At 40.7% G+C, this 11782-nt stretch overlaps 1 protein-coding gene and 1 long non-coding RNA gene across 2 annotated transcripts; both read right to left on the bottom strand.

Moving 5' to 3' along the window:
- Position 1: 1 nt before the first annotated feature.
- Positions 2–1147, bottom strand: LOC146668882 (uncharacterized). The gene is made up of 3 exons (XR_014911918.1): positions 494–1147; positions 205–243; positions 2–117 (listed from the first exon to the last, which is right to left on the bottom strand). It is a non-coding gene; the product is annotated as an uncharacterized LOC146668882 (long non-coding RNA).
- Positions 1148–6280: 5133 nt separating this feature from the next.
- Positions 6281–7778, bottom strand: LOC146668881 (uncharacterized). The gene is made up of 3 exons (XM_085408771.1): positions 7663–7778; positions 7369–7401; positions 6281–7040 (listed from the first exon to the last, which is right to left on the bottom strand). Exons 1-3 carry the CDS (start codon positions 7776–7778, stop codon positions 6281–6283), a joined length of 909 nt encoding a protein of 302 aa, XP_085264897.1.
- Positions 7779–11782: the final 4004 nt, after the last annotated feature.

The raw sequence follows: 11782 nt of genomic DNA, 5'->3' as shown, positions 1-11782 counted from the left end.
TTTGCTTTCACGGACTCTTCAAACTCAGATTCGTCATTATGAACTCCACGCTGCTCCACGTTTGGGTTGAGCTGATGCAATACAGTCCACTTCCTTGTTTTTGTAGCTCTGTGTGAGCTGTGGAAAATAAAGTTGGGGGGAAAGTTGTGGAAACAGGAAGTGATGTTATAGTTACGTTCAAACTTGGCGATGGAAGAATCTTACTCTGCTCTGTGGTGTGGCCAGGTGCTGGTGCTACTGTGACTGTTGTTGAGTCAAGAGTGAAGATAAGATAACTTATTTTAGCGACACGTGTATGCTAGAAAAAGATCCCCACCAGCAGATGTAACAATATAAAAGAACTGCTGTCAGCATAACAGGTAAATTACAGTAAGGTAACTTTGAAGGAGACAGTTTGTGCAGGAGCTGTGTGGGTTGTAGCGTCAGGGTCAAACGACACTGTAGACATGCCTGTCTGCACAGAAGAATATCAGACATGAGAGAAAGATCATACCTGACCCAAAAAGCACTTCCTGTCTGAGCCAGCTCCTCACTGTGGACCAATGAGCTAACCTTTCAATCTAATGCATTATTTCTATGTGCGCAGCGATGTTCCCGTTGAAGGGAAGGAAGGCTGGATTCAGAAAAAATGATCTCCTCTGTATCCGGTTGTTCCCGTTAATGTTTAACCAGGTTGCCTCTGACAGGTGACACCGACCCATAAAGCAGCACAGCGGGCCTCGCTGCTCAGATCCATCTGTAGGACGTGTGCAGATCCACAAAAACTGAACCAAACTACAGTGACTGACTCAATAACCTGCAGCGTCTACAACCTTCATCCCTCCAGCTCAGTGTACTGACAGGTCTGCCGGCAGCACAGCGCCCTCTTGTGTCTGCTGTCTGTATTACAGTATAATACTGTGTTTGTAGGAACTGACAAGTTAAATGCAGGGTGTTGGAGCTATTTGTTCTTATTTTTTCTTATTTTGAAATTAGTTTACGTTTGTTGTTAGTTTACTTATATTTTGGAATTTATTTACAAGTTTATTTGTAGGTTAATATTTTGTTTCATTGTTTGTTTGATGTTACTTTGTTAAATTAGTCAGTAAGAGCTGTAGGGCCATTTTTGTTTCTATAAATAAAGAGACTGGTATAGGACCAGCATGCACTGGGGTGGGCCTATGGTTTTTTACCAGAGCAGGAGAAGCAGCAGGAAGTAACAAAAAAAAATGGATCTTGTTATCGCCAAACTGGATAAAATAAACCATAAAAACGCAACTTTCAAGTTTGGACAGTGGACTTCTTTTGCCTGCGTACGAAACAGTATCTCAGTGCAGCAGTGGCTTGTGGACTTTTAATTGTGGGATGTTTGGTTGGTCAAACAAAAGGAATTGCCACTACACAGGGAATAAATGATTGAGCCAAAAACATCCAGGAGCTCTGTTTATTGGAAGTTTGTGTATTAGTTTCAACTTCAATAAAAATAATCAAACGGACAATATATAAATAATTACAAATTTAAATAAGTAAAAACATGATGGCAGCTTGTGGGGATAGGTTAATTGGATAATCCAAATTGCCACTAGGTGTGAATGTGAGCGCGAATGGTTGTCTGTCCCTGTGTGTTGGCCCTGCGACAGACTGGCGACCTGTCCAGGGTGTACCCCGCCTCTCGCCCTATGACAGCTGGGATAGGCTCCAGCGCTACGACCCTGAAAAGGAGAAGCGGAAGCGAATGGATGAATGGATTCTAGAACATAAATGACTGGTATCGCAGGAATCAATATTTCAGTATCGATTCGCACATCACTACTATACTATAGATATTGGAATCAAGGGCGTAGATTTGGCATGGACGGAAGGGACATGTCCCCACCAATATCCAGCGATTATTGAATTGTCCCCACCAATAATTTGATCTCTTTGAGTAAAGAAAAACAAAACCGATAGAAATTACGTTCTCTGCTGGAGTCCTACATCATGTGACAAATATGACCAATGTGATTGGCTGAGCCTTTCAGGGAGCCCTGTTTAGTTTCAGCAGCGGCAAACCTGCGCTGCAAGGAGAGGAGGACGGCAGCAAGGAGGAAGAAGCTGGATATAAGAAAGTATTTTTCAAAGAAACCTGTAACTCACTTAAAGTCAACTTCACTCATAAAATGTGTCACAATAACGTTACAGGCTGTGCTAGGCTTTGGCCCACATCAGTCTGAAACTGTATGTAACCAAGAATAACGTGTTTTGGAAACTACCTGCACAACAGGCAGCACTGTTAGTTCTCTCAGTCTCAGAGCAGCGTTTCTAATTTTGATTGAAGCTGTCGGAGAAAACGGCAGCCTCGAGCAGCCCGGATATTAGTTTACAGAGGCTGTTAGAATTATATGTCTAACGTTAAAATGTTGGTGACACAATAATTTCATCCTAATGCCTCTGACATATTCATAGGATTAATTTTTGAGACAATATATCATGAGGTAGTCACGATTTTGCAAGTATTCCACCTTGGAGTGCAGTTTGCACAAATTGTTTTAAAAATGCACTCAGCCTACAAACATCACTGATGAGTCAGGATCTGCACAAAGTGACAGAAACACTGAAGCAGCTCCACGTTTTATTCTTATTGTCATGTTTGTCCTGTTTGTCAGGTGACAGAAGAACCAACACAAAGCTCAGAGAGCAATGCTGACACAAGGTCACAGGTGAAACTGGATGATGACTTGGTGGTTCATGACTGTATTTGAAGCACATGTGTGACTGCATGTATTTGAATGTCTCACTGTTATTTATCAGGTGACAGAGGCAGCTCTGCCATGTTGTAGCTCAGACAGAGGTGAAGATGCGAGGTCACAGGTGACTGACTGATGATTTGGTGATTAACGAGAGGAGCAGGCATGTGTTTGGCTCCTTCACACAGAGGACATTGAGTTGTTGTGTGGGACACCAGTAGTCCGTGTCTGTTGCTGTAACAGTAGTTCATGTTTAGAATAAAACATCCCAGCTTTTTCTTTTTTCTTTTCTTTTCTTTTGCCTGTCCCGTTTGGCTCTTTTGCATCAGAATTATTGTCTAAAGACAAAGAAAGATGCCCAACGGATTTACTTTACCAAATTGACCATCCCAGCCTTGCCGTAATGGTCCATTTTATTCACCTTTTATTGTTTATTTTATTTTCACTTACTGAATACGGGACAGACTTGACTGGAGGAAAGAAGGGGAGAAAGAAAGAGGGAAAGAGAAACAGCTGAGAAGAGGGACGGGGGAGAAGGGCAAAAAACAAACAAAAAAAAAAAACCAACAGAATAAGCAGAGAGAAAGAAGAAGAAAAAGATGCATATATCGATCACCTGGATCACCTGTTGAGAAAGAAAAAAAAGAAAACAAGCAGAAGAGAACATCCCAGCTGACTTGATCGGCGCAGTAGTGCCTAAAATGTTGCATAATGTTGCTGAGAGATCTGTTACTTTGTGGTCATCTTAGACGAGTAGTTTTATGGACAAAAACAACCAGGTCATTGAGTCTTCCCTTAGTGCTAATGTATAACAGATGGTGTATTATAACTGAAGTAATGTTGTTAAGTCCTTAAAGTCATATTCTTTTATTGTCATGACTGTATTTGAAGCTGTTTTTATTTTTGTATGATACCTGAGTTATATGGAATACGGCTGAAGTAAACTAAAGCCTAAAATTATTTAGTCAGTCATTTGTTTAATAGTAATTTAACATTATATAATTCACATATAAAACTACGAATTGTGATTTTAAATGGTTTAAAAGCAGGTAGAATAGCATATGTAGGCAAGTATATTTCTCCTTTTTTTTTTTTTATCAAGAAGCAAAGACGAAAAGGGGAAATAAAGAAACGGGGCAGGGTTCAGTGGTTGAATCATCCGTCCCCACCAATGCCAAAACCAAATCTACACCCTTGATTGGAATCACCATGTTAAGTATTATTCACACATATATCATCGGTTTATGCCATCTGTTGGTGTGCACTGCTTGTAGCGAGGTTTAATAATTAGGACCGATGTGTAACTTTAATCACGTTATGGCCGACTGTGACACAGCAAAGCTGGCCCACCTGAAGATGGCGCCTGGCCGGACCCCTGACCTGCACCTGTTGTTTTTAGCTGGATGACAAGGGGAAAGTTACCCATCAGCTGCAGGAGGGGTTATGGAGGGACGGAGGTGACATCATGGCTCTTTTCTCTCTGTGTTTAAGGCTCTACACCCGGGCTTTGCTCAGCTTGCTTTGCTGTGTGTTGTAATGTTTCAGTGTTCATGTGATTCTGTTTATTCTGTTTCAATAACTCTGCTGTTTCCACAGGATCTTTTTGAGTGATTTGATTGTAATTGGCTGGATCTCCACACCGCTGGCTGGAGGAGGTTACCATGTTGGCTTTCAAATCTGGGAGCCGACAGTTTGTATGACAGAGTTTCTGTGGAGTGACCCGTGAATAGGAAACCTGCAGCATCTTTACACTGAGTCATATGAACAGCAGGAAAAATACATACAGACATTTAGCAAGAGAATTACAAAGCAGACAGCAAGCAAAGCAAAACCCCGGGGTGTACAGCCTTAAGCACAGACAGCAGAGCAACACAGAGATGGACAGAGAGCAACAGCAGAGGGGAAAAAAGAGCTGGGGGTGTCCTCTGGTCCCCTAATATATAAGGACCAGTGAAGGAAAAAATGTCCATCCCGGTTTTCCCTCCAAGGCACGAGCGATAAGCAGAGTTCTGTCCTTTCCTTCTAAGATTCCTAATTATTTAAAGTAACACTCAGGTATGCCACTCAGCGTGTTAGTACGAGCTCGGGAGCAGCTTGGGAGAACAAGAAAACAGAGACTGCTTTAGGTTGCCTTCCCAATCGACTCAAAGGTTTATTTAGTACATAACAGCTTATATAGAGGGAAAAAAAGGTTCGTGTGTCAGCTTTCCCAGTTCAAACCGGTACAGACCAAATAAGGAAACGTCTTCCTGCCTTGTGAGCAAAGAAGTATCCTGTGTGTAGTTTATCAGTTCAGCTACAATTTATGATCATCCCAGCAAAATACACTCCTAGACATAGAATACAGAGTTCTTTCATTAGTGAATTCTGAAACAAACCACCTGGCCTTTAACGAGCCTTTTTCTAAGAGATAAGGAAGGGAGGATGGGAGTAAGGAAGTGGTCTCGTCTCTGTGGTGTTTTCGACCTTGGGGTACCAGCCTGTGAGTCTTACACATCAATTCTTGGGTCAGAGAGAAAGAGAAAAACAACTAGTAGATGGGCCTTATTGAGTAACAGTTTTCCTGTATAAAACAATATCCTGTAAATGCTACCATGGTATCAAAATATCACAACAACCAGTATCCCCGCCCCCTGCTGCTGGGTAACTTTCCCACCCATCCAAACACAGCTGCAGGGGTCAGGTAGCGGCCAAGGTCTTGGCCAGAGGCCAGTCAGGACTCTGGCTACCCCCTGCTCTGGCTTATCACAAGAGGTCATGACACGGTCAAACATCACACATTAATCCTAATTATTTAATCTTATACAGCAAGTGGCACAATCTTATAACATATAATCTTATAACTACATAGGTTACATGCTTTCTCATATATAAAAACACTTCAGTGTGGTTCAAAGTGTGTGTGTGTGTGTGATTATATCGTATGATATTTTATTGTGATGTGTTCAGGATCTCTGTTACAATGTTACTGTTTTGGTTGTGCTGCATGAAAGACGTTGAGTGAGTATTAGGGAAGGTTAGTTACCGGAGCTGGAGAGTGAGTTATTCAGGCGAACTCTCAACAGCATCAACTGCCCTGTTACTGTGCCACCCTAATAAACCTCGGTGAAGCAAAATGTCTTGCGCTTAAGACTCTACATGAAAGTTAAAATATATATGTTCAGTTCACATAGATATATAGTGTATATAGTTACATAGTTATACATATCACACAAAAATCCACCACAAAGCTGTGACATGTTTTGATGCAGCTTATTAAGCTTTAATCAGAGACAGTATCAGAGGCTATAAATGGATTACACTCTACACACACTGTTTGTGTTTCAGTTCACACAATCAGAGGCGCCGACAGTATCGTGGACCAGAATGACCAGAGTGCACGATGCAGCTGTGATTTCAGGAGCACATGTTAATCTTGCTGTGACGAACACACACATTTAAAAGTTAGACATGGATGCAGGAAAACGATGCAAAGCACGGGTTACATTTTCTGTTTTTCTTTTTCCCTCTCTGGTTAATTCTGATGATTTTCTCTCATCACTCCTCCTCTCTGCATGTTACTCTTCCGCTTGGTCTTATTCTCTTTCTCCCCTTTGTTGCCAAGCAGTTTTAATACATTTTTCTGCAACAGCACCATTGGTATTGCAGATAAGACACTTCATTTCATCCATTTGTTGCTGCCTGTAGCATCGGAATATATGCTTTAGACCATTTGACTTTTTTTCTTCCTCCTTTGTCCCTTTTTCTGCGATTGCGTACCCAAGCCTCTCAAGTGATCCACGCAGTGCATTCACACGATTATTATTATTATCATCAGGTTTAAATACATCTGAAAACACAACAACATAATTCGTCCAGTCTGTTATCGCTGGTATTTTACTGAGAATATTCCGAGTATTCCCTGGGTTGGTACATGAGTCATCACATGGGGAGGCAGGGACGTAGAAAACCATCAGATCATCTTTGGAGTTTTTCCTAATTTGGTCTTTTTCTTCGAAATGGTTCAGGGTTCGGGACTCAGCATGAGCAGCCTGAGGATACAGATTATTTTCAATATATTCTTCATCACAAAATGCTGCAATATCAGCCCATGTCTTTATCTCCTTTCTATTACATTTTTTTGGGACAGACCACTGTACAGGAGCATTAGGACACTGATATTGAACATTAGGCCATCTCAGCACTGTGGCTGCCACCACTCTGTTACCTATGTATACGTCACAGTTTAGAATCTTCGTCCTCACAGCTTCACCATCATCATCAGTGACTTTGTTCATATCAAACTTGTCTTTATTGCGTGGGACGCTCACGGCCACACTGAACATGGGGAACTGTCTGTCGAAGTAAACAGAGAATATTCACCTGTAAAACATTTTCTTTATAACGTGCAGATTCAAGTATCCAGAGTGTTAAACCAGACAAAGTGAGTTCAGTCTCCTTTTGCTGAGGAAACCAGTCTATTTCTTTTTTTGGATTTTTTTAAGCCCTGAAATTGAGAACAACTTAAACATCCAGTTATGAATAACAGTGAGTATGTAATGCTGCATTTGTTCTTTCAGTCTCTGCTTCTACATGTAGTTCTAAATATCTCTGTTTCTGCCACGTTACTATAAAGCACACTGTAAGTACTGTGCTGCAGATTAAAGTGACCTTTGTTACTGACCTGTTGTCGTCTGCACCGTAGCTAGGTGTGTACCTGCCAAAAGACACACACACAGGTTCTGATGTTGATTTCACTTGGAAAGATTTACATGAAACCACAACAGTGTTGGTTTGTTTCCCTGAGAGTTTGGACAGAGTTAAACAGAGGCTGATCTGTGTTAGAGTCCAGTGTGATACACTTTTATTAGCATATTTGTCACATGTTACTCTGATGCTCACAGTTTGCTTGTTAAAAACAGCTGCTGTAAACATCATCATCAGTTTTTCTTTAGTATTTCACAGAAAGTTCACTCACCTGTTCAGAATGTTTTGAACAATTGGTGCGAGCTCGTGTGTCTCAATAGCAGTCGCACCGTTTGTAGCAGTCATCAAAAGAACGACCGCTACAATAACCCAGTAAGACGCAGCCATCTGAGTGGGTTTAACAAACAGAGACACAAATACCAATAAGAAGACTGAATATATTACAGCTTCACATGTAATCTGTTCAACAAAACTGTCTCTAATTCTCCCAGATTATCAGCTCTGCTCTTTCAGGGATTTTTTTCAGCATTTAGCACCAATTTATAACTGAATAAGGTCAATGTTAGAGAGGAGCAAGTCTTCAAAGTCCGACTGAAGGTGCACCAAAAACTCATGAAACAACAGTGTGACGAGAGTCAAGTACAAACCTTCACAGCTGCTGCCCAAAAGGAAGAAGAGACCTGAAACCAACAGAAATAAAAAGGTTATTTCTCTCATATTTCTCTCAGCATTGACGTTCAGTCTGTGTCCACGAGTCAGTGTGAGGAGTGAAACAGGTTTATGTTGCTGGGATCATTCATGCTTTTCATAAAGGCATTTTGAAAGTTACTATGTTTTGAAAAGTGGTCATGGTACAAAGAGCGTAGAGCCTCTTTTAAGTCCTTTCCAACTTTTATGGGACATGATAAAAATAATTTGGTCCTTACAGTGCTGGGATTTTACTCAAGAAAGCAGCATATTACAGATTACTCGTTAGTTTTCTTAGAAATAATTACTTGCCAGAGAAAGTAATTTGTTACATAAATTTTGTCTTATAATTACCGGTTATAGTCCCGCACATCAGAAGGATACAGTCCTACACAAAAGCACACATCTTTGTCCTAATGAGGAAACATGTACAATCTTTCTTTTAGTGTTTATGTATGAATACAATGAAAACCAGCATAAAGAGACTTTCCACAGTAGAAATGGAGGCCGCAGGATGACTGTTCATCTCTGCTTTTGTTGCCTCTTGAAAATCTGGATTCTTCATCTTTAAAATCAGTTAAAGATGAGTTCATGGCGAGCTTTGGATTAGCATGTTGTCAGTGCAGGTGCTTTCAAGGAGCTGAAGTTTACACTTTACCACCAAACTCTTGTTTTCTTTCTGCAATAAAAATAAAAGTAATGTTCATATCGCCTCTCCTCCAAAGCTGTATCACTGCACCTCTCCAAGAGTCTCCTCCTGCACATGAATTGAAATCAGCTGATTGTGAGCAGATTTTTATTTTTTTTGTCCAGATAACTGAAAAACCTTTGTAATGCAACTAATTATATAATACAATTATAATTATATAATTGCAACTGTGGATTGGTGATTCTAAATTGCCCATAAGTGTGAATGTGAGTGTGGATGGTTGTCTGTCTCTCTGTGACAATCCATTCATTCACACACATCTATTCTGTCTTGCTTCTACTGACTTTCATTCCTCTTCTCTCCACACCGTAACTTCACCTGCTCCCTACTCTCACTATAGAGTAGTGACCTCATCTGCTCCAAAACAAGAAGGGACTCAGACTGATCCCTGATGTAATCCCACCCCCACCTTGAACTCATCTGACACTCCTACCACACAGCTTACCTCTGTCCTCAGACATGTCCTATACCAGCCTCACATACTTTCTTTTGCCACTTTTGACTTCTCAGCACCCCATTATCTGCTTTCTCTTTCTCTTGTTCTTTTAATTTTAAAGCTGTGTATATTCTGTGTATTTATTGTCTCATCCTTACTGCCTGTTTATGCCCTGTCCTTATCTTCAATGTCATGCTGCTCTGCTGTATCTTAATTGGGGATAAATAAAGTCTTTCTGATTCTGATTCTCTGCCTCCACAAAGTGAAACTCCTTCTGACCTCGTCTGTACTTCTCCTCTAACTCAAACTGTGGAGATTAAAAACAACTAGCAAACATCTACTGATTGAGAAAACTACAAACTACTTTAAGTGTGACTTTAATGCATTTATTCTAATAAAATACACACACACAATCACAATGTGTAATAGAGATACAGTAGACAATGTTGCAGTGATTTTTTATATATTTATTATTGTTTACTCTATTTAATTCGTAAAATATGTGTACACACACACACGTAGGAAAATATTTAGTATACACATCCAGAAATACATATACTATTATATATTGTACATATATTTATTAGTTTCAGATTTAGCCATTCTTGTATTCTGCTTGTTTACATTATTGTATTTTGCACAACTCGGTTGCTTGTGAAGCTCGCACACAAGAATTTCACTCACATGTGCTGTACCAATGTACCTGCACATGTGATGTGACAATAAAAGTGATTTGATTTGATCTGCTAGAAGCCAGTGGCCTTAGAACCAGAACAAAACTGACCATAGCGTTTAATAGACTTCCTTTATCATTTTTAAAGTGACTCTTACCTGTAGTGAATGATGTCAGATGGACACTGTTGCCGTCCTCCGTTGTTCTCCCAGTGTGTTCTGGTTGTAGGTGCCAGTGCAATGAACAGTCAGGAGGAAGATTTTTAAAGGAAAAATTAGACCAACCCCCAGTAAGCAGCCCCACAAGCCTATCTGAACATTCAAATGTTGAATTATGCAAAGGTTAAGAACAAGTGAGTCACAGTGAACATACAGAGGTCCTTTGTTCATCTGTCAGAGAAATAAAACACTTTCAAGTTACAGTTTTCAGTAATAATGATGACGATGACTGTCTGCATGGAACTTCTAGATTTATTCATTTGATGGTTTCATTTATGTACTTGTGTGACACAGTGACAGACTCCTGCAGACCAGCCAGTTATTAAGAGAGACACCTGAGTGCATCACTTTATACAGTCTTTTTCTCAGTTAAAGAAATACAGGAAACAACATGTATTAAAGAGATGTTTTATGGAGGAGAATAAAGAGGAAAAGGGCGAAGCAAAATTAGACAGTAAGATACAAAATGTAAACGAAACTGTGTTTATCTAAGAAACTTAGTAGCATCCATAGAGACCATATCCATTTTTACTGTAAATGCACAATGCTGCTATGTGAGACCGACCTCTTAGATTTATTATATGAAATGTTAGTGGCTCACGGCCCGGAGGCTGCTGTGAGAATATGGACCCACAAGCAGATGCAACACGGAAGGCAATAATACTTTTTAAGTGTTTTATTTTATAACAGGCCCAGGGAATTTGGTTACTACACAGGGGAAAGTTTTCTTGACAGCTAGACACAACTGGATGGCTACACAAATGTGGTTTTTCCTGACGAGCGGGTCATGACTGCAGGCGGAGGAATAGGGAAAGCGTAGGTGGGTTTGCAGAGGTAACTTGGTGGATGATGTGAGGATTGAGATGAGGAAATCTTACTTGGTGGGGGAGGTGAGACTGCTTCGGTCAGATGAGCTCCAGAGTGAGAAATGAGAGAAGCGTTTTCAACATTATCCTTTCAGTGACTCGTGAGAGATGGTGGCAGGAGGGCAGGCAGGTGGAGAAGGTGAGAAGCGTGTGTCTGAAGACACGCGGGTCACAGCCAAGTGATGGCCGCGTAGAGACCAGCGTCCTGAATCCTGAGCTGCAGATTGATGAGGTATGACGGGAGACATGGAGACTAGATTCACAGAGAGCATACAGGTAAGTGCAGGTCTTTAAGCAGCGAACACAAGGCTAGGTAGTCGGTTACCAAAATGTGGTCAGGCGAAGGAGAGATGAGGACGCTGATCTCAAATACCGTCTGTAGATTACTCGAGGATCAGGTACAGGTGGGTAGCACAGGTGATGAGATGAGGGCTCCGCATGGGGAGGAGGACACTGGAGCTGCCCTGGACCATGACAGTTAGCTTCTGTTCTGCAATTTGAATATATTACGCAAAGATAATAAAGTATTTTTTTGAAAAGTATTATTTGAATTCAGGAGATAAGAGAAACAGACAAATGAGGCCATATTTGAAGCACCTTTATCTGAAACTCCAAAAGCATTCAAATGTACTCATTTAATGATTAAGCTGAGCAGTGGAGACAAACGACCAGTTTTTCATTTGACTTTTGACACTGCAGCTCCTTTTATCCACTTTGTCTCAGACAGTGACCTTTTTAGGGCCCGAGCACTGACAGTGCGAAGGCCCTATTGTAATTGCTCTGTTTATTATTATTATTATTA

This window comes from Rhamphochromis longiceps, linkage group LG6, assembly GCF_057381845.1.
Source record: "Rhamphochromis longiceps isolate RC_006_pf linkage group LG6, R_longiceps_female_GT1.1, whole genome shotgun sequence".
NCBI classification, from domain to species: Eukaryota; Metazoa; Chordata; class Actinopteri; order Cichliformes; family Cichlidae; genus Rhamphochromis; species Rhamphochromis longiceps.
This window is presented reverse-complemented; position numbering and strand designations above follow the sequence as displayed.

Coding starts and splice junctions, on each gene's coding strand:
- LOC146668881 (XM_085408771.1), bottom strand. CDS start 7,778: ATGGCTGCGTCTTACTGGGTTATTGTAGCGGTCGTTCTTTTGATGACT. Junction 7,402..7,662: donor GTTCAAAACATTCTGAACAG/GTGAGTGAACTT, acceptor GTCTTTTGGCAG/GTACACACCTAGCTACGGTG. Junction 7,041..7,368: donor TACGGTGCAGACGACAACAG/GTCAGTAACAAA, acceptor TTACTTCGACAG/ACAGTTCCCCATGTTCAGTG.